General features: G+C 45.7%; 1 protein-coding gene across 4 annotated transcripts in view; it reads left to right on the top strand.

The window, feature by feature from the left end:
* The first annotated feature begins 505 nt into the window (after positions 1 to 505).
* STAP2 (signal transducing adaptor family member 2) overlaps positions 506 to 21,758 on the top strand; it is a 78,708-nt gene continuing 57,455 nt past the window's right edge. For 2 of the 4 annotated variants that reach the window (XR_014559726.1, XM_083720606.1), the window contains exons 1-11: positions 506 to 692; positions 4,266 to 4,337; positions 6,544 to 6,675; positions 10,049 to 10,105; positions 11,650 to 11,771; positions 12,789 to 12,920; positions 15,637 to 15,706; positions 17,675 to 17,777; positions 19,222 to 19,305; positions 20,379 to 20,528; positions 21,248 to 21,283. Coding sequence is in view for 2 of the 4 variants with exons in the window: in XM_083720606.1 (XP_083576732.1) it covers positions 597 to 692; positions 4,266 to 4,337; positions 6,544 to 6,675; positions 10,049 to 10,105; positions 11,650 to 11,771; positions 12,789 to 12,920; positions 15,637 to 15,706; positions 17,675 to 17,777; positions 19,222 to 19,305; positions 20,379 to 20,528; positions 21,248 to 21,283 (1,054 nt within the window). In the remaining 2 variants the exon portion in view is untranslated. Of the gene's footprint in view, positions 693 to 4,265; positions 4,338 to 6,543; positions 6,676 to 10,048; positions 10,106 to 11,649; positions 11,772 to 12,788; positions 12,921 to 15,636; positions 15,707 to 17,674; positions 17,778 to 19,221; positions 19,306 to 20,375; positions 20,529 to 21,247; positions 21,284 to 21,758 lie in introns of all 4 variants that reach the window. The other 2 variants (XR_014559727.1, XM_083720605.1) reach the window with 1 other exon arrangement.

Raw genomic sequence — 21,758 nt, 5'->3', positions numbered from 1 at the left:
TCAGGGAAGCCTTTAATGTTTGATGCATTACTGTATTTTAATATTTTGTTGGAAGCTGCCCAGAGTGGCTGGGGAAGCCCAGCCAGATGGGCGGGGTATAAGTAATATTATTATAATTATTATTTTTAAAATATTGGAGAAATATCGATATGCAGTTGAAAATAGGACCCATGGAAGGGATGGGTAGAATTCAGAGTAATCTCGGTAATTGGATTCGGAATTGGGTTTTGTTGTATGTTTATATTTTGGAAAATCAAGTAGGAATTTTTTTCCGAAGAAGAAGAAGAAGAAGACTGTATGCTAGCCTTGTGTGGGGAGTGAGAGCGCTGAAAAACTCCAGTGTGTAGCCGAGCCAAATTTGTAGTTTCTCCTTTCAGAATCGATTCACCTGCCAAACTAGCTGTCCAATTGCACTGGCGGAGGGAAGGGCCTAGGGGAAATTTCAGGGGAAAGAGAGGGGGGGGGGAGAGAAAGAAGTAAACAGTCTCGTTTAATTTATTGCATTTTGCTTCCTGGTGGCAGACTCTGAACTCTGGGCAAAAGACACGGCGAAACTGGACGGTGGAGGGAATTTTCAGGGGCGTGCAGGGACCGCCATGGCAGCGCCACATAGCTGGGGCACCAAACCGAAGGCCACCGTGCCGCCCCATTATTATTCGGGGTTTCTGGAGAAGAGGAACGCCTGGGAAAAGGTAGGAGAGACTTCAGGGTCTCTTAGGAGAAGGATCAGAAAGCTGAACTGCATGTTTTGTCGCTGTCAGCAAGCAAGGGAGCTGGCAGGGCTTTGGGTGGGTGGGCCAGCTTCCCAGGACCCCCACACAGCAGGATATTTGGGGGAGGCTCGGCAGGATGATGAACCCCAAACCCCAAATTTTCGGATCCCCTCCAAAGTTTAGAGTTGTTTTGCAGCGAAAACAGCGCCCCAACAAATGAGTGATTGATGAAATGGACATGGGGTTTGCTGTTGACACCTCCAAACCCAACAATTCCCAGATCCCAAGTTTTGGGGGGTCTGTAGTTACTGTCATTTCAAGAGACATTGAGTGAGATAGATAAGCAACCCAAGACTTATTAAGTTCAGACAACTGTGTGCTTTTGGTTTGCCTCGATTTGGGGAACTTGCCGTTTTCGCTGCTGTGTCTCCGAAACGATCTGGGGAAAGGTTGTGGGAAAAGTAAACTCAAACGATCAGGGCTCCAGAGAACCTTTCGCTGTGACAGCTTTTGCTATTTTTCTTTCTTTTTTAAAAAGTTTAAGGAAGGGAGTGATTGAGGTTGTGTTCTGTGTGGGGTGGAAGAGATAGAGAAGGACTTTTGCCCCCCACTGTCCCCCTGCTCAGTCCTCTTCTCCTGATGCCAGAAATTGGAGAAGGAGACAGCCAACGGAACAGGTTGGCAGTAGAGGCAACAGAAAGTGGCATCAGGCCATGCCTGAGGAACTCTCTGCCACAAGGTGTGACGGAAGGCTTGGGAGATGGCTCTGAATTTGGGAAGGACAAGATGGTCTAGTAGACTCTCTGTTCATGACTGGTATACTTATGGATGACAAAGTACTAGGGGGCAATACTTTGAAGTCTGCCACAGTTTCTGAGAACCAACCTAGACTTGACTGGGGAAATACATATTTGCATTTAAAGTGTGTGTGTGTGTGTGTGTGTGTGTGTGTGTGAATGCAGATTGCATTAGTTGTTTGATTCTGATGAGGCTGCAGCCGGCCTGTAACGGAATCATAGACTAATAATAATAATAATAATAATAATAATAACGATAATATTTATTTATACCCTGCCCTTCCCAGCCAGAGCCGGGTTCAGAGTGGCTAACACCAATAAAATCACAGTAAAAAACATGATAAAGGTAAAGGGACTCCTGACCATTAGGTCCAGCCGTGACCGACTCTGGGGTTGCGGCGCTCATGCGCTCATCTCGCTTTATTGGCCGAGGGAGCCGGCGTACAGCTTCCTGGTCATGTGGCCAGCAGGACTAAGCCACTTCTGGCGAACCAGAGCAGCGCACGGAAACGCCGTTTACCTTCCCGCTGGAGAGCTACCTATTTATCTACTTGCGCTGGCGTGCTTTCGAATTGCTAGATGGGCAGGAGCAGGGGCCGAGCAACGGGAGCTCACCCCGTGGCGGGGATTCAAACCGCGACCTTCTGATTGGCAAGCCCTAGGCTCTGTGGTTTAACCCACACAGCGCCAACCGCGTCCCTAAAAAAAAAAACATGATAGGGAAAAAAGAAAAGAAAACCCAATTTAAAATACAGGTTAAAATGCAATTTAAAATGCAGACTGATTTTAAAAGTAGCTGATAAATCAAGACCATAAGGGGAGGGAAACATAAGGGTCAAACTTGCAGGCCCTGCGGAAAGATGTCAAGTCGTGCATAGAGCTGGAAGGGACCCGAGGATCATCTATTCCAACCCCTTGCAGCTCAGGAATCTTTCGCCCAATGTGGGACTCATGGCTCTGAGTTCAGGAGGCTCTGCCAACTGAGCTGTACCTCATGCCCTGTGTGTGTGTGTGTGTGTGTGTGTGCATGTAAGTAATTCTTTCTTCCCCTGCTGCTGTCCTGATGAGAAATCGTAGTATCAAAGGAGTCAGAGGGATCTCACTGCAAAAAGAAACGCCAATTTTCTTCAAAACCACAGCAGACGAGGAAATTGCTTCTTAGTTTGTGATATACCGTATTTTTCGCTCTATAAGACGCACCAGACCACAAGACGCACCTAGTTTTTGGAGGAGGAAAACAAGAAAAAATATATTCTGAATCTCAGAAGCCAGAACAGCAAGAGGGATCGCTGCGCAGCGAAAGCAGCAATCCCTCTTGCTGTTCTGGCTTCTGGGATAGCTGCGCAGCCTGCATTCGCTCCATAAGACGCACACACATTTCCCCTTACTTTTTAGGAGGGAAAAAGTGAGCAAAAAATACGGTAAGTAAAAAAACCTGCTCCTTTGCCCTTAAGGGGTACCCAAAAGCCCGTGAAACACAGTCCAGGGCCGGACCAGAAGGTTCTAGGAGTCAGTCCGACGGGGCCAAGGCAGGACACGAGGCAGGAAACCAGGCAAGAACAGGTATAGGATCTCAGGTACAGGATCTGGCATATAGCAATGTTGCTCCTGCAACCTGGGGCGGGGACCGACAGCAACGAGGTCATCCCCGCATCTGGAGCCAGGGAAGGCTCAGGCCCCTGACTCGGCCCAGCTGGTGCTTGTTGCAGGGGAACCTGTGCAGACTGGGTCTCTTCAGGATCAGGCCCCAGACTTGGTTCAGGTGATGTCTGAGGCAAAGAATCTAGTGCAGACTGAGACTCCTCTGGTTCTGAGTCCGAGCCCGAGTCGCAGGTCATCACAGCTGGTGATGTATCACAAAGTTGGGAACCCTCTTCGTCCTTATTCCAGCCATTGTGATATATCGTTTGATACGGAAGAGGGGGGGCATGTCTTCTTCACCTTCTTCTTCGTTACAATATATCCATTTATTTCCAATTGTCAGTGTCAAAAGGGACTAAAATCTATAAAATTCATAGAAAATCAACGCGCCAATGTGCTCAATTTCTCTAGGACTCCATGACACCTCCCCTGTCCTCCATAATCCCTCAAGCAAGGTGTCAAGACCCTAACCCTGTCAAATCACTCTGCCAAGCCTTTCCCCCAGGCAATGCCAGTACACGGACCATTGTCTTCTCATCAGGATGTGCTTATCTGCGCATATCTCCAGCTCTGCATATTCCCCCCTCCCTCCTCCATATGTTCATCCTGTGTAACCCAACCTCTTCTTAATGTATTCATGATGTAACTGGGATGTGTTTTGCACTGTATTCTGGGACATGGAGGGAAGTTTCGAAAGTTTATGTCACCCCTTTCTCGCTGTTCAATCTCGCCTTGAACCTGTTGCGCAATAAACTTGGATCTTCTGCAGCTTGCTCCTGTCTCCGGCTGAGCTCATTTTCCTCCACAGGGACCTGCGGACTTAGTCCGACGAGCTGGGTGGCAGAGCAGCCTCGCACCCAGATTTTACCGTAACACATTATATTGTGATGTTTAGCTGGTGATATATCACAAAGCTGGAAGCTATCTCCATTCTTATTTCATTGTGATGTATCAGTATATCGCGATGTTTAGCTGGTGATCTATCAGAAAGTTAATAGCGTCATTTTCTTCTCTGGTTCCGCCCATTACTGACAGGTGGCCCCAGAAATAAGGGCGATTGGTTCAAGAAAGTTTTTTTACCACTGCTCTGATTTTTCTCCTCCCCCTCCCCCAGGAGTACAAAAAATATTGGGCAGGTCTCCGAGATCTCAGTCTCTATTTCTACAACACCAGCAGAGATGCCCAGGTAATGGCGAGAAATTATATTCACACATATAACTTGGGGATGGGGATATGGGGGAGACTGCCCTAAACTCTAGAAACTCATAAATTGTAGGATTTTGATAATTTGGGATATGGAGGGAATATCTCAACTGCAGAGGAATTTCTAGGCAAAACGACCTGGCCAAGCTAGGACCATTAGGAAAAAAATTCAGGGCAAATGGCCAAATTTCAGAGGCAATTCAGCAACAAAACAATGTTTTGAAAATTTACTCCATCGGCGTTCGGGGAGATGACTAGCTTGTGTCTCTAAATTTCAAGGGGTCTACTCTTGAGTAGGGACGTCGGGTGGCGCTGTGGGTTAAACCACTGAGCCTAGGACTTGCTGATCAGAAGGTCGGTGGTTCGAATCCCCGCAATGACGGGGTGAGCTCCCGTTGTTCAGTCCCTGCTCCTGCCAACCTAGAAGTTCAAAGGCACGTCAAAGTGCAAGTAGATAAATAGGTACCACTCCGGCGGGAAGGTAAACGGCATTTCTGTGTGCTGCTCTGGTTCGCCAGAAGCGGCTTTGTCATGCTGGTCACATGACCCAGAAGCTGTACGCCGGCTCCCTCGGCCAGTAAAGCGAGATGAGTGCTGCAACCCCAGAGTTGGTCACGACTGGACCTAATGGTCAGGGGACCCTTTACCTTACTCTTGAGTAAAACACACCTTTGTACAAGTCATGGGGCAGATTTGGCCACAGAGTCTACAACACCTGGTCAGATAGAAAAATGGTCTGCTTTGATACATCAGGAGAAAATTTCTGACAGTGAGAAGTGTTCGGCAGTGGAATGGACTCCTTTTGACTCTCCTTCCATGGAGGTTTTTAAGCAGAGCTTGGATGGCCATTTGTCATCGATGCTTGAGCTGAGATTCCTGCATTGCAGAGGATTAGACTAGAGGACCTTTGCATTTCCTTCCAAGGCTATGATTCTGTGATACAAGGCATCTTCAAGGCCAGAAGGTGGACAGCTGTAATAAATGTTGGAAATGTAAAGAAAAAGAAGGAACTTTTTATCACATGTGGTGGGAATGTAAGAAAGTGTAAAACATATGGGAGATGATATATAATGAGATAAAAAAGATGTTGAAGTATACATTTATTAAAAAACCAGAAGCATTTTTACTTGGCATAGTAGGGGATGATATTAACAAACAGGGTTGTAAATTGTTTTTATATGGAACAACAGCAGCAAGAATATTATTGGCACAAAAATGGAAGCAAGAAGAATTACCGACGAAAGAAGAGTGGCAAATGAAATTATGCAGAATTAGATAAATTAATTCATTAGAATTAAATGGAACTATGCAGAATTAGATAAACTATGCAGAATTAGATAAATTGACAGGAAGGATTCGAAACCTGCGGGACCAGAGATTTTTAGAGGACTGGAGTATATTTCTGAACTATTTGAAAAGTACTTGTAATAAACAGATTACGCCAGTAGGACTGCAAGAAGTTCTGCAAGGAGGGACTACGAGAAATATTGCAAGGAAGACTATAAGGAGAATGATTAGTTAATGATAATTGAAAGTAATAGAGAAATTAAGAAATGCAGAATAAGGGATAAAGAATGGAAAACCTTCAGAGGTTGTTGACGGAAGTCCAAAATATTGTATAAGATAAGAAAGCATGTTAAATGACTGTTGGAAGTGATATGTTAAAAAGTTAATAAAAATGTATATATATTTAAGGGGACGTGGGTGGCGCTGTGGGTTAAACCACAGAGCCTAGGACTTGCCGATCAGAAGGTCAGCGGTTCGAATCCCCGCGACAGGGAGAGCTCCCATTGCTCGGTCCCTGCTCCTGCCAACCTAGCAGTTCGAAAGCACGTCAAAGTGCAAATAGATAAATAGGTACCGCTCCGGCGGGAAGGTAAACGGCGTTTCCGTGTGCTGCTCTGGTTCTCCAGAAGCGGCTTAGTCATGCTGGTTAAATGACCCGGAAGCTGTACGCCGGCTCCCTCGGCCAGTAAAGCGAGATGAGCGCCGCAACCCCAGAGTGGGTCACGACTGGACCTAATGGTCAGGGGGCCCTTTACCTTTTAAAAGAAGGTGGACAGCTGCAAAGTGAGCAGGAAAAAGGCGCAACAGAAGTTCGCTCTCAGCGGAGAGACGGAGCACTTTTTAAAAATATCATGTGGACTAGAAACTTGGGCATTTACTCTACTTGCTCTTCCTCCCTGCAGCATGTTGAGAAAATTGACCTGGCTGATTTCCTGTCCGTTACCGATGACAACCCCCCACGAACTGCGGCTGTCTGGCCCGCGGACGGGGTGGGACTGAACCTAAAAACGCGAAGCCAGGAAGTGAAACTGAAGGTAAGAGATCATTTCTGGAAAGTCCAAAGATATCTCCTTGCTTGCAGAGACGACAGATGGGGCTTGTTCCATTGATCGTCATAAACTCCAAGCGGTTTATGCATAAGGTAAAGGGACCCCTAACCATTAGGTCCAGTCGTGGCCGACTCTGGGGTTGTGGCGCTCATCTCGCTTTATTGGCCAAGGGAGCCGGCGTGCAGCTTCCGGGTCATGTGGCCAGAATGACAAAGCCTTTTCTGGCGAACCAGAGCAGCACACAGAAATGCCGTTTACCTTCCCGCTGGAGTGGTACCTATTTATCTACTTGCACTTTGACGTGCTTTCGAACTGCTAGGTAGGCAGGAGCAGGGACTGAGCAACGGGAGCTCACCCCGTCATTGCGGGGATTCGAACCGGCGACCTTCTGATCGGCAAGTCCTAGGCTCTGTGGTTTAACCCACAGTGCCACCCGCACCCCCAGTTTATGCATAAACTATTGTAATAAACGAAAATCTGCCCTTATGGGGGACACAAGAGCCCTTCTAGAGTCCTTTGCATCGGTCGGAGAAAAGAACAGAGGCCAACCAGAGAATATCGCGAAGCAAAGCAGCTAGTAAGCCTGATCTTTGTTGAACTGTTGCAACAGGATGTTCCCCTCACATGCAGGAGAAAGGAGGAGGACCCAAAACAAAGGTGTGCCCGCCCTTATATAGACATTTTAAATTGCCCGCCCTGGAGTCCAAGTCCACCCCCAGACACATCATACATCACAGAAAGGAGTGGTCTACAACAGAAATCTGAGTGCATTGTTTACCTTCTGTCTGGCAGGTTACCCGTTAATGCTTTCTTGACTGGATACCCTGGGGAGCCTGGCCAGTCTTTTGTAATGACAACTACTTAGTTCCTGAGCTAGGTCACAGGCTCACACCCTATTCAAACAGAGACATACCCTTAAGACAGGATTTGTGAAGGAAAAGACAATGGGGAGGCTTTTTCATTTCCCTTTGACTTTGCAGAGAAAACATTTGGTCAGTTTGGGAGCCAAAATGGCTTCGTGGCTGTTTTCCTGTGCTGCTTCAGACATGTGTTTTATATATTTATGTACGTGTTTGCTTGGTACATTTATGAACATTTATTATATATATAAGACCTTATTTTTTTATTTCACTATAAAAATGTGCATTACCTTGAATGCCAATCTCCATACGAGGGAGAGAGTTGGGTGTGTTCCAGGACATATATCATGTTTGCAAATAAACGTGGCAAGCACAGTGCCTAAATTGGCCTCGCACACCCTCGTAGATGTGCTGGAATTTGTTTTATTCCGCAGAAGAGACTTGCAACTTTATCGCCCTGCTCAGGGCCGGATTTAGGTTTGATGAGGCCCTAAGCTACTGAAGGTAATGGGGCCCTTTATATGTCCAGCTGTCCTTTGTCAACAACAAATTGTCCCTGTTTTTTGTGTGTTGAATATATGCTATATGGTAATTTATGGACCTAATAGGTATCTCAAGCCATCTGCACATCACAAAATATGTATTTTATCGAAGGAATTGTTGAACTGAAATACAATTAAGAAGGAGTGGCGCTGTGGGTTAAACCACAGAGCCTAGGACTTGCCGATCAGAAGGTCGGTGGTTCGAAACCCCGCAATGACGTGAGCTCCCGTTGCTCGGTCCCTGCTCCTGCCCACCTAGCAGTTCGAAAGCACGTCAAAGTGCAAGTAGATAAATAGGTACCACTCCAGTGGGAAGGTAAACGGCGTTCCCGTGCGCTGCTCTGGTTCTCCAGAAGCGGCTTAGTCATGCTGGCCACATACCCGGAAGCTGTACGCCGGCTCCTTTGGCCAATAAAGCGAGATGAGCGCCGCAACCCCAGAATCGGCCACGACTGGACCTAACGGTTAGGGGTCCCTTTACCTTTATATTAATAGTGAAATACATTTAAGAAGAAGGGGGGGGGGGAGTCAAGTTCTGAAATGTCAAAATGAATGTAAAATCAGTGAAATGCATAAAACTAGTGGAATGTATAAACTTGAAAAGTATAAATAAATAATTCTTTTTTTTAAGAAAGGAAGTCCAGAACCTTCTGGATTAAAGTCTTCCCGCAACGTTCCTTGTCTGTGTTGAACAGAATTCTGTTCATCAATATTTTCATTGTATGTGAAACAAAAACCGGTGCCCATGTTCACTGAATGTCCTGTATAATTTTTAATATATTTTTTTAAGAAAGATTTTTACAACAGGGTCGGTTTAGCCAAAACCGTTTGTTCTTGGATCATAGATATCTGTTCTGCTTTTGTTTCTAGTACGCTTGGGGTACAATACTGTTATCTGTAGATCTTTAGGTTACAAAGACCTAACTCTGTCCAGCTAATATGTAACAGGGAACAACGCAGGTATTTGTATATCTTTAGGTTGCAAAGATCTACATCACAGCCATCCTTTCTTGTACAAAGAGTACCAGCACAGATATTTGACGCGGGTGGCGCTGGGGGTTAAACCACAGAGCCTAGGACTTGCCCATCAGAAGGTCAGCGGTTCGAATCCCCGCAATGACGGGGTGAGCTCCCATTGCTCGGTCCCTGCTCCTGCCAACCTAGCAGTTCGAAAGCACATCAAAGTGCAAGTAGATAAATAGGTACTGCTCCAGCGGGAAGGTAAACAGCATTTCTGTGCGCTGCTCTGGTTCGCCAGAAGCGGCTTCGTCCTGCTAGCCACATGACCCGGAAGCTGTACGCCGGCTCCCTCGGCCAATAAAGCGAGATGAGCGCCGCAACCCCAGAGTCGGTCACGACTGGACCTAATGGTCAGGGGTCCCTTTACCTTTTAAGTTGAATATGTTGGAGGGAGAAGTTTGGAAGAGCGATTCAGCACCGCAATGGCTATCAGAGTCTCACTTTCCCAGACAGAACGAGAAATGAAACACAGCCCGTTCCTTAGAAATCTGCACTTAATCCTGGATTTTGTGATGCAGTTGTCCGGCCAGACAATATTTACAAAAGGATGCATGTATTAGCTGAAGGCGTACATAAAAATAGTGAAAGCAGCACACACAAAAACACTATATACGAGGAGAAAATGCTCACAGAAATGTGCGCATTACTCCAAACTGTGTACAAATCATGCGCCTATCAGGAGAAATTCTCTCTAAGGTGCTGAAGGGTTTTCCAGAGGATTTACTTAAATAAAAACCTTGCCGATGGCCATGGAGACGTTGGCAATTGAATTTAAGTTCGGGGAAACGAGAAACCAAGAACGCCAAAATAGATAGATCCTTCCATCTCTTAATCGTCAAAGATGATGGGCGCCATGTTGTCTAATCCTGGTATACAATATTGAATTGGTTAACATTGATGAAGTTAAGTTTTTAAAACTGGGATTGTTCTTTCCAGATGGAAAGCCTTGAGTCGCGAGAGCTGTGGAAAGGTTTTATTCTCACAGTTGTGGAGGTGAGTTTATTCCTTCCTCCTCCTCCTCCTTCTGGTGTTTTAGTGATTTTTTCCTCATGTTTTTCAAAAGGAAGCAAAGATCTATGGAGAATAATTGATAGTTTAAGCTCCTGACCACCACCCTGTGGGAAGAGAAACTGACGTCGGGGCAATTCAGAGAGGCTATTTAAGGGATAAATCGGGAATTTTTGGCTCACAAAAGTTTACATCGTATCTTAGTCTTACTCAAAATAATGACATGAATGCACCTGACTTAGGGCTATTCATTTCAGTGAGCCTACTCTAACATAGTTGAATACAGTGGTGCTCCGCAAGACGAATACCTCGCAAGACAGAAAACCCGCTAGACGAAAGGGTTTTCCGTTTTGGAGGTGCTTCGCAAAACGAATTTCCTATGGGCTTGCTTCGCAAGACGAAAATGTCTTGCGAGTTCCTGCAGGATTTTCCCCCTTTCCTCCCTTTTTCTAAGATGCTAAGCCGCTTATCAGCTGATCTGCTAAGCCGATAAGCCTCTAAAAGCCTCTAAAAGCCGCTAATAGCGCTAATAGCGCTAAGCCGCTAAGTCGTCAATGGGCTTGCTTCGCAAGACGAAAAAACCGCTAGATGAAGAGACTCGCGGAACGGATTAATTTCGTCTTGTGAGGCACCACTGTACAACCCAAAGTCTCTAGCTTGGGACAATGGGAAGTACCGTATTTTTTGCTCTATAAGATTCACTTTTCCCCTCCTAAAAAGTAAGGGGAAATGTGTGTGCGTCTTATGGAGCGAATGCAGGCTGTGCAGCTATACCAGAAGCCAGAACAGCCAGAGGGATTGCTGCTTTCACTGCGTAGCGATCCCTCTTGCTGTACTGGCTTCTGAGATTCAGAATATCTTTTTTCTTGTTTTCCTCCTCCAAAAACTAGGTGCGTCTTGTGGTCTGGTGCATCTTATAGAGCGAAAAATACGATAATCAAACAGAAGCTAAGCCATACAAAAGGGGAGGTTTTCAATTGTAAATAAGGCCAGTGTGAAATTTTTGGATTTAATATGTAGGGTTTTGAACATGTAAATAACGGCAGAAGATTATCTCATTCGTTGTGGGGTGATTTAACCCTTCTCGCTAGCTGCAGTCCTAGATGAAATAACTATTTATTACATCAGAAGTGCAACAGCAGAGATCATTAACTAAATGGTTCATTCTGCTTGTGTTTCAGTCACACAGCCAAGAGAGGGGCGGGGCGGGGATGTTGCCGAGCAACCAAGCAGAGTGACATCACGTTTGCTGAGGTAGCATGCACTCTGATTGGCTGAGTAGTACTGAGAGAATTTTTCCTCTGAATGTTTGGTTGAATGTCTCCCTACTGTAAATCTCTCTGCTACAAGGCTGGTTTACTTCTCAAATTATACGCACTGCTTTTGTTCAGTACAGTGGTACCTCAGGTTAAGTACTTAATTTGTTCCGGAGGTCCGTTCTGTCGGGATTTCTTTTCTCTCCGGGCTCCATCCGCATTGTTGAAGTGACTTAAGCAACACCTTTCACCCCAAACTCTGTTCTCCCGTAGATGAAAGTCCCGACCACCCTGAGTTTGCTCCCTGGTCACTTCTGCATGTTGTCTGAAGCACTCGAGAAGGAAAAGGAACGTCGATCCAAGGCTGACACGAGAGTCGAGAAGCTGCTTCCAGAGTGAGTGGACTGTAAACCCCCAGAGACAATGTTTACATTTGCCACGGGAAATAATATGCACTCGGTGTTACTGGTGACTTTTAAACTTGGTAGGGCTACAATTTTCCACCCTACAGTTTTCCTTTTACAGTGGACCCTTGGGTTACATTACCTTCGGGTTGTGAACGCGGCCAACCCGGAAGTGTATGTGCGTCACGCACATGCTCAGAAGTGCTCAATCGTGCCGCATGCGTGCGCAGAAGGGTGCCTCTGGTTACCAAGATTTCGGATTACGACCGGGCCTCCAGAACGGATCCCGTTCGTAATTGGGAAAGTGTGCCTCGACATGTGTTGGAAGTGCAACAGCAGGGATCATTCAGTTTGCAACTTATGGGTTAATTCTGCTGGTGCTACAGTCTGTTGGCCAACAGGGGGACCAGTGGTGCTGTTGCTTAGCAACCAGGAACAATGGCATGATGGTTGCTGAGGCTGCACTTGGTGTGATTTGGACTCCACCAAGCAGGGCAAAGGGACACGGGTGGCACTGTGGGTTAAACCACAGAGACTGGGACTTGCCAAACAGAAGGTCGGCGATTCAAATCCCCATGACGGGGTGAGCTCCCGTTGCTCAGTCCCTGCTCCTGCCAACCTAGCAGTTCGAAAGCACGTCATGTGCAAGTAGATAAATAGGTACCACTCCGGCGGGAAGGTAAACAGCGTTTCCGTGCACTGCTCTGGTTCGCCAGAAGTGGCTTAGTCCTGCTGGCCACATGACCTGGAAGCTGTACGCCGGCTCCCTCGGCCAGTAAAGCGAGATGAGCGCCGCAACCCCAGAGTCGGCCATGACTGGACCTGACGGTCAGGGATCCCTTTACCTTTTTAAACAGGGCAAACTTTTTTTTCAAGTCCCACCAACACTCCTTTCAATGGAGTAGAAGATTATTCACACACAATGCAGGGCTGTTTAAGACGGGAAAGCCGTCTGGGCCAAGGCTGTCGTTTTGCAAAAGACCTCTGCTTTCTTTATTTCTGCCCCAGCTGTTTCTTCAGAGTCTCCAGGACGGAGGCTGAAGTCCTTCTGGAGAAGAACGAAAACTGTGGGAACATGTTGCTGCGGCCAGGAGGGGATGGCAAGAGCGTCTCTGTGACCACCCGGCTGAAGGCGAACGGGTGAGATTGACAAGGCAAATCCATTGCAGAAAATTCATTTTCCTTCTTTAGTCCACCATCGCCTCCCTTGTCCTCTGAAGTTCCAGCCGTCTCCCTTGCTGGCCTCCTGCTTCTAATGCATTAAAAGGTTTTATTTTCATTGTTGTTCCCTTTAAAAAAAGTATATTACATTATTCTTTTAAAAAAAACATATTTATTAAAGTTTAAAGTTTAACAATTACAAAAAGAGAAAAAAGGAAGAACAGACAGTAGTAATAAAAAAAATTACAATACTTCAAAAATAAGGAAAAATACAACTAAACAATAACATTTAAAAACAATAACATCCAATATTTTCATATATTTATCTTTCATTTGCTTATTTCCACGACTTCCTGGCGCCTCCCTTTTTGTATTCTTAATTCATTATTTTTTTTTTAACATTTTTATTGCATTTTCAGTTTACAGAAGAAAAATAGAAGAAAAAAGAATTCTTAATTCATAATTGTTTCAGCAAGTCCCTTCCCTCTTTCTCAGATTTTTGTTCTATAATTTATCTTAACGCAGCTTAACCTTAAATTGTACACTTTAACCCATTAAGAATCCACTTCAGCATAATTCTTTATAACCTTTCTGCTAAAAGTTCATTCCAGCATCTTTCTAACATTCATTAATTTTACAATGTTTCTGCAGATAGTCTTCAAATTTCTTCCAATCTTCCTCCTATATTACATTATTCTTTATTTGTTTCAACAACTTGCATATCGCATCATCGCAGTCATCTCCAAGTGGAGATCCAGTGCAAACACGACTAAAAATGCATTAAAACTATAAAATCAGAACTCATAAAACTATAAAATCAGAACTTAGACAGCCTGCCGACAATACAAAGTCTTCAGTAAGCGCTGGAAGTTCATGTGGAAGGGAAGATCACAATATTGGGCCCACAAAATTATAATGACGACGACGACGATTTTATTGCAGTAGTACCTCTGTTTTCAAACGTAATCTGTTCCAGAAGACCGTTCGATAATAATAATAATAATAATAATAATAATAATAATAATAATAATAATAATTTATTATTTGTACCCCGCCCATCTGGCTGGGTTTCCCCAGCCACTCTGGACGGCTTCCAACAGAGATAAAAAATACACTAAAATGTCACATATTAAAAACTTCCCTGAACAGGGCTGCCTTCAGATGTCTTCTGAATGTCAGGTAGTTGTCCATCGCCTTGACATCTGACGGGAGGGCGTTCCACAGGGCGGGCGCCACCACCGAGAAGGCCCTCTGCCTGGTTCCTTGCAACTTGGCCTCTCGCAGTGAGGGAACCGCCAGAAGGCCCTCGGAGCTGGACCTCAGTGTCCGGGCAGAACGATGGGGGAGGAGACGCTCCTTCAGATATACTGGACCGAGGCCATTTAGGGCTTTAAAGTTCGACTGCCGAAATGTTCGAAAACCGAGGTCAAAGGGTGGTCTCCAGTTTCAATGGCGAAAATAATAATAATAATAAAAACGCAGCGGAAGTCGTTTGGCTTCCGAAAAGCGTTCGAAAACGGAACGCAATTACTTCCAGGTTTTTGGTGTTCGAAAACCGAAACATTCAGCTTCTGAGACGCTCGAAAACTGAGATACCTCTGTATTTATATGCCTTCCATCTGAGTGGGCTGTGTGTCTGAGTCATGGGGGACCACTAGGAATAATTGTGATATACTCAATCCCCACCCCTAGTTCCTTATTGTCTGCTATTTCGCTGCCCCCCTGCCTGAGGCATGGGAAAATTGAGCTGGCAGAATTAATAGGGGCTGCAAGAACTGAGAGAAGCATTAGCTGGCTTCACGGTTTTTCTCACACTGTGATTTTTGTATAGCACACACACACACATCATGATTTGTGTTACACTGACAGGTCAAAAATCATGAAGCAGAAATCATATGGACTTCAATCCAGTTTTGGACGATATATCAATATATTGCCTTTCCCTAATGTCCTTCATATGAATTGATGGTGATTTTGTTGGGGAAAACATCCAAGACGCAAGTTTAAAATTGAACACAGCAAAACATGCAACAAAGAAAAGCGTTGAAATATAGGCTGCAAAACTCTAAAATGTGCCCTTTCCAGCGAACTCCATAAATATTATTTTTAAGAGCTTCTTCTAAAGTTTTCCGCTTCCCCTACAACAGAAGCAGACCACAAGTTTGTAAGTTATAAAAAGGTTTACTTACCAATGCTCCAAGTCATGTGCTTTTCCATGCAGCAGTTAGAAAAAGATGCACAGGCAGAAAAAAAGTTATTGGTTACAAAATGGTGAAAGCTAAACTATAGTGTATAGGGAAAAGCTAGTTTGGGGCTCCATTCTTTTCTGAAAGAAGAGGCTTGTTAAAGCCATGCGGTTGGAGGGAGCACTTCCGAGAATGAAAGCTTGGTTACCGCTTTCCTCCCAAGGTAAGGGGAAATGACATAGGCAAAGCCTGTCAGGACAGCTTACTCTATGGCATTAACCCTTCATGCATTTATTAGACTGAAGCATGCTGGTTATATAAGGCGGGTTTAGCCTACAAATTTTACATAATCTCTTTTTATTTCCTTTATTCCCCCCCCATTCTTTTGCTTTTGTTTTCTTCCTTGTTAAATTTGCAAATAAAAAAACTTTTTTATAAAAAAAACAAACACCTCAATTCTTACAAAAAGACATTGCTCAATTTCCCTCTTTTCCCCATATCTGGTGCAGGATCGTGTCTATAAAGCACTATAAAATCAACCTGACCGATGGAGAATACATCATTGATGTCGAAGAGCCGGTGAGTTGTGCTGGGGCCGTCATTCAACTAAGTGGCAGGGCAAATGTTTTGTAAGGACAAGGTTCCAGATTACCGTATTTTTTGCTCTATAAGACTCACTTTTCCCCTCCTAAAAAGTAAGGGGAAATGTGTGTGCATCTTATGGAGCGAATGCAGGCTGCGCAGCTATCCCAGAAGCCAGAACAGCAAGAGGGATTGCTGCTTTCACTGCGCAGCAATCCCTCTTGCTGTTCTGGCTTCTGAGATTCAGAATATTTTTTTTCTTGTTTTCCTCCTCCAAAAACTAGGTGCGTCTTGTGGTCTGGTGCGTCTTATAGAGCGAAAAATATGGTAAATCCTACATATTGTGAGTTGAAAGGACCGGTTAGCAGATGGCGGGCCAAGACCTTTCTTTGCCTGAGACCCCAGAGAGCAACTGGTCCCTCTTAAAAGAATACAGACACAAGAGTCTTTCCTTAAAAGTAACAAGAAGTTTACTCACATTTCAATTCACGATTTGATCCCTGAAAGGCAGGCTTGACTTAGTAGTTGCATAACAATCTTTGAGAGCCAGCAGACTGCAAGATTAGGGACACAGGATCAGGCCCAAATGTCTGTGTGGACAAGGGGGCACCAGGTATCAAGGCAAGCAAACAAGAATTTGTCAGTTTTGTTTCTCTCCGTTTCTCATTTTCTCCATCTTAAAGTTCAGTTCTCCATATTTCTGGAGCAATTTGCATATTTGCTTATAAAAAAGAATAATCTGGAAAACGAGCGAGGTCCCAGCTAAAGAAGAATGGTAGCTTAAACTGATGGACCTAACATACAGAATAAGAGAACAAGAAGAACAGACGTCTAGAGAAGATTGGAAACCGTTTGTTGAATATACGGGGGGAAATTGTGCACAATTGAAAACGTTGGCAGCATTAAGATAAATACAACGGTGTAAATAAGTTTTGATGGATGTAATGGTGGAATACTGAACGGTTTAGTTTTTGTAAAATATGCAGGGATTTCTGATATGCAAAATGAACCAGAGAAGAAGGGAAGTCGCTGATATTTTAAGGATGTTTAAATGAATATTCTAAACTGTAAAACAGAAAATTTTATTAAAAATCATAGGGGGAAAAGAAAAAAGAATGAATCCTCCAAACAAATAAAAAACCATACATCACAAAAATTCTTCAGACTATTAGTTTGAACCCCTGAACACATTTTTGTACACCATTTGGACTAACGTACACATATAGATGGGACGCGGGTGGCGCTGTGGGTTAAACCACAGAGCCTAGGACTTGCCGATCAGAAGGTCGACGGTTCAAATCCCCGCAATGACGGGGTGAGCTCCCGTTGCTCGGTCCCTGCTCCTGCCAACCTAGCAGTTCGAAAGCACCTCAAAGTGCAAGTAGATAAATAGGTACCGCTCCGGCGGGAAGGTAAACGCCGTTTCTGTGCGCTGCTCTGGTTCACCAGAAGCGGCTTAGTCCTGCTGGCCACATGACCCGGAAGCTGTACGCCGGCTCCCTCGGCCAGTAAAGCGAGATGAGCGCCGCAACCCCAGAGTCGGTCACGACTGGACCTAATGGTCAGGGGTCCCTTTACCTTTACTTTGCACATATAGATATGCAAACAGATCCATATATCTGTGGAAATAACTTACATGATCTTAGGGGAAATATATATATTTATGAAAAGGTTTGCTTAGGGGAAACGTTGCATATTAGATAAATGTGCTAGTGAGTTTATCTTGAAGACTTTAAAAAAAAAAAGCAGTTGACAGACTGACGTGGAAATGCAGAAAGCTGAACTTAAGACGGGAAAAACGAGAAACCGAGAGAAACAGAAGTGGACAGATTCACATATACCGCTTCCCCTGCAGGGCTGTTCTTAGAGTTACTGCAATGCTGAAAGTGGAGAATTCCCAGCTCTTCGCCAATCCCTGGTAAATGCTTGTTAGTGAATGGTATTCCCCTCTTTCTCTTTCCTCAGTATCGCTGCTCTTCGCTTGCCAAGGTGGTGGATTTTTTTGTAAACAACAGCAAACGCATCCTGGTGCCCCTGTCTCTGGATGAGAGCTACTGCATGACTCTAGGTAGGTTCGTGGCTCAAGCCCTCCTCTACATTGTCGGAACGCATTAGAAATTTCCCCATAGGAATCAAAGGAAATTGTTGACTTGTTATGTGAACCCTCGCCTAAGGAGAGATACCTGAGAAGGCATCGTGCACAGATAGCAGGACCTGCACGTACTTTGACTCGCTGCCCGGTATTTAACGTAATCTATGTTGCCATTGGGGGTGTTGTGGGTTAAACCACAGAGCCTAGGACTTGCCAATCAGAAGGTCGGCGGTTTGAATCCTCGCAATGACGGGGTGAGCTCCCGTTGCTCGGTCCCAGCTCCTGCCAACCTAGCAGTTTGAAAGCACCTCAAAGTGCAAGTAGATAAATAGGAACCACTCCAGCGGGAAGGTAAACGGCGTTTCCGTGCGCTGCTTTGGTTCGCCAGAAGTGGCTTAGTCATGCTGGCCACGTGACACGGAAGCTGTACGCCGGCTCCCTTGGCCAGTAAAGTGATATGAGCGCCACAACTCCAGAGTTGGTCAAGACTGGACCTAATTGTCAGGGGTCCCTTTACCTTTACTTTATGTTGTTGTTTTTACATAGCTCAACGTAAGTTGCAAATTTAAACAGTCAAATGCGCTTCCATGCAAAGGAAATGCAATTTTATCAGGGCCAAAAAATAAATGTCGCCAACTGCATATTATTTGTGCCCTGAAAATCATCTTCTTCTTCATCATCATCTTCATCATCTTCTTCGTCATCATCATCTTCATCTTCTTCTACTATCCCTCATAGCTGAGTGAGATTGTCTTCTATAAACATGGTCTTAACCTTGAGTCCGTAAGTGACTGTGGAGGCCAATTCTGGATCCACACGTCCTTCCACAGTGGGGACATTGGTTTCCAGGCGGGAGTTGATCACGGTGTGGATTTGCCAAGCGTTCCTTCCTCTTAGCACGTTTCTCCCTTTTGGCCTGAATTTGAGTGTCTTCAAAGCCCACGACACCTTTGGTAAAGGCTGTTCTCCAACTGGAGCACTCACAGGCCGGTGTTTCCCAGTTGTTGGTGTTTATACTACATTTTTTAAGATTTGCCTTGAGAGAATCTTTGAACCTCTTTTGTTGACCGCCAGCATTATGCTTTCCATTTTTAAGTTCTGAATAGAGTAGTTGCTTCGGAAGACAATCGTCAGACATCTGCACAACATGGCCAGTCCAACGAAGTTGATGTTGAAGAATCATTGCTTCGACACTGGTGATCTTTGCTTCTTCCAGTACACTGGCATTAGTTTGCCTGTCTTCCCAAGTGATGTGTAAAATTTTTCTATGGCAACAGCAGCAGAGGAGAACAACAACTGGTCTTTCACTGGGTTTGTTTCCATTGCAGACATGGGACAAATACACAGACTGAGTGATTGCTTCTACTTTTGTTTCTGTGTTTGGCAAGATCTGTAACTGCAGTTTCTTCTCATTTTGCAGAGATCATGGAGACAGATAAAGAAAGTGGAGAGACTGCCCTGGTGGCCCCGCGCTTGCCCAGTGTCCTGCCACGACCCCCAAGAGGTGTGACAGTTCGCTTGCACTAATCCTGGGGCTAAACTCATGCCAATCTCCCTGTCCCTCTTCCCCAGGGGCCAGAAGCTTGAGATGCCGCACCCAACCTTCCTATGGTCTTTATAGGGACCATATAGGGTGGCGTTGTGGGTTAAACCGCAGAGCCTAGGACTTGCCGATCAGAAGGTCAGGGGTTCGAATCCCCACGACAGGGTGAGCTCCCCTTGCTCCGTCCCAGCTGCTGCCAACCTAGCAGTTCCAAAGCACACCAGCGCAAGTAGAGAAATAGGTACCACTCTGGTGGGAAGGTAAACGCCGTTTCCGTGCTCTCTGGTTTCCGTCACGGTGTTCCATTGCGTCAGAAGCAGTTTAGTCCTGCTGGCCACATGACCCGGAAAGCTGCCTGCGGACAAATACCGGCTCCCTTGGCCTGAAAGTGAGATGAGCGCCACAACCCCATAGTTGCCTTTGACTAAACTTAACCATCCAGGGGTCCTTTACCTTTACCTATGGTCTTTTTAGCACCTGGTCCTATGTTTGGAGGCCAAGGAAAGTGGAAGATGGCTGTGTGTCTGGGTAGCCTTCTCCTCCACGAATTTGTAAAATTCTTTTTTTAAAGGAGGAGTCCATCACTGCCACCCCCAGTGGAAGTTCCTGTCACGGGAGTGTGCTGGTCAGTAAGGTAAAGGTAAAGGGACCCCTGACCATTAGGTCCAGTTGTGACCAACTCTGGGGTTGCGGCACTCATCTCGCTTTAGTGGCCGAGGGAGCCGGCGTACAGCTTCCGGGTCATGTGGCCAGCATGACTAAGCCGCTTATGGCGAACCAGAGCAGCGCACGGAAATGACGTTTACCTTCCCGCAGAGCAGTACCTATTTATCTGCTTGCACTTTGACGTGCTTTCGAACTGCTAGGTTGGCAGGAGCAGGGACCGAGCAACGGGAGCTCACCCCGTCGCGGGGATTCGAACCGCTGACCTTCTGATCGGCAAATCCTAGGCTCTGTGGTTTAACCCACAGCGCCACCCGCGTCCCTTCTCCATCCTAGCATGTCCAAATTGCGTCCGTCTGTCCACACAGCAGGTGCACCCAGAGAAGGAAAGAATTCCCAGTCTCCGAAAAGCTTGCGTCCCCCTCCGCTGTTCCAACCCCCAATTCCCGCACGGACGTCCAAGCCTGAGCATGTCTATGAGACCGAAGATGCCCCAGACCAGACGTACGTGAATGATGAAGGTAATTCTTTGTCGACGGGTCTTTAGATAGGATCTGAACGGGCTTTGTGGTTATTTTATGGGCCTCCGTGTTGCTCTCACAACAAGCCTGCAAGGGAGGCCAGGAGAGCCGGGAACTGAAATATGTACAGCCGTTGGGGAAATGAAGAAGGGGGAAAAATAATAATGCTAAAATGTTTTAAGTATTGAAATGGAATTAGGAAATGAGCAGAGAGGAAGGGAGGGAAGGGAGGCATCATGGAAGCAGGGCGGTAAGTCAACCCTTAAATTTGTATTAATTTGATGTTAATTGGCTAAAATTTCCGAAATGCAATAAAAATTAATTGCACCCCCCAAAATGTGAGAGTCACTGACCCAGACTCAACCAGCAAGGTTTGTGACACCATAAAGGCTTGAATGTCAAAGTCCTGTGCTCTAACCACTATGTTGCGCTGCCTTGTAGCTGGTTCCTTGCAATATGCAGGGCCCTAAAACAACAATGCAGAACCTGGCAACCTGGACTTTTAATTCCCATCGGCCCCAGGTGGTTTATTGTGGTGTAGTGGTTAGAGTGTTGGGCTAGGACTTGGGAGACACGAGTTCGAATCCCTCTGCTTGGGCATAGAATCGTGGAATTCTAGAGCTGGGTCATCTAGTATAAGCCCTTTGACATAATCCAGAGCAAGCTATTCTTACCTTCTTAAGCCACTTCTTTTGGATTTATCTCTCCCTTTTTCCCAGATGTTGCTGAGATGAGACAGACCAAGCCATTCAAAGGTAAGCGAACATAATTTGTGGTACTTTTAGGAATAAAGGTGTCCAGGGCAGCTGTCTACCAGCTCCATCTGGTACGCAGGATGAGACCCTCCCTGCCCGCTTACTGTCTCACTAGAGTGGTGCATGCTCTGGTTATCTCCCGCTTGGACTACTGCAATGCGCTCTATGTGGGGCTACCTTTGAAGGTCACCCGGAAACTACAACTAATCCAGAATGCGGCAGCTAAACTGGTGACTGGGAGTGGCACCGAGAACATGTAACACCGGTCTTGAAAGACCTACATTGGCTCCCAGTACGTTTGCGAGCACAATTCAAAGTGTTGGTGCTGACCTTGAAAGCCCTAAACGGCCTCGGTCCAGTATACCTGAAGGAGCGTCTCCACCCCCATCGTTCTGCCCAGACACTGAGGTCCAGCGCCGAGGGCCTTCTGGCGGTTCCCTCACTGCGAGAAGCTAAGTTACAGGGAACCAGGCAG

This window comes from Podarcis gaigeae (genome assembly GCF_964106915.1).
Source record: "Podarcis gaigeae genome assembly, chromosome: 18".
Taxonomy (NCBI): domain Eukaryota; kingdom Metazoa; phylum Chordata; class Lepidosauria; order Squamata; family Lacertidae; genus Podarcis; species Podarcis gaigeae.
This window is presented reverse-complemented; position numbering and strand designations above follow the sequence as displayed.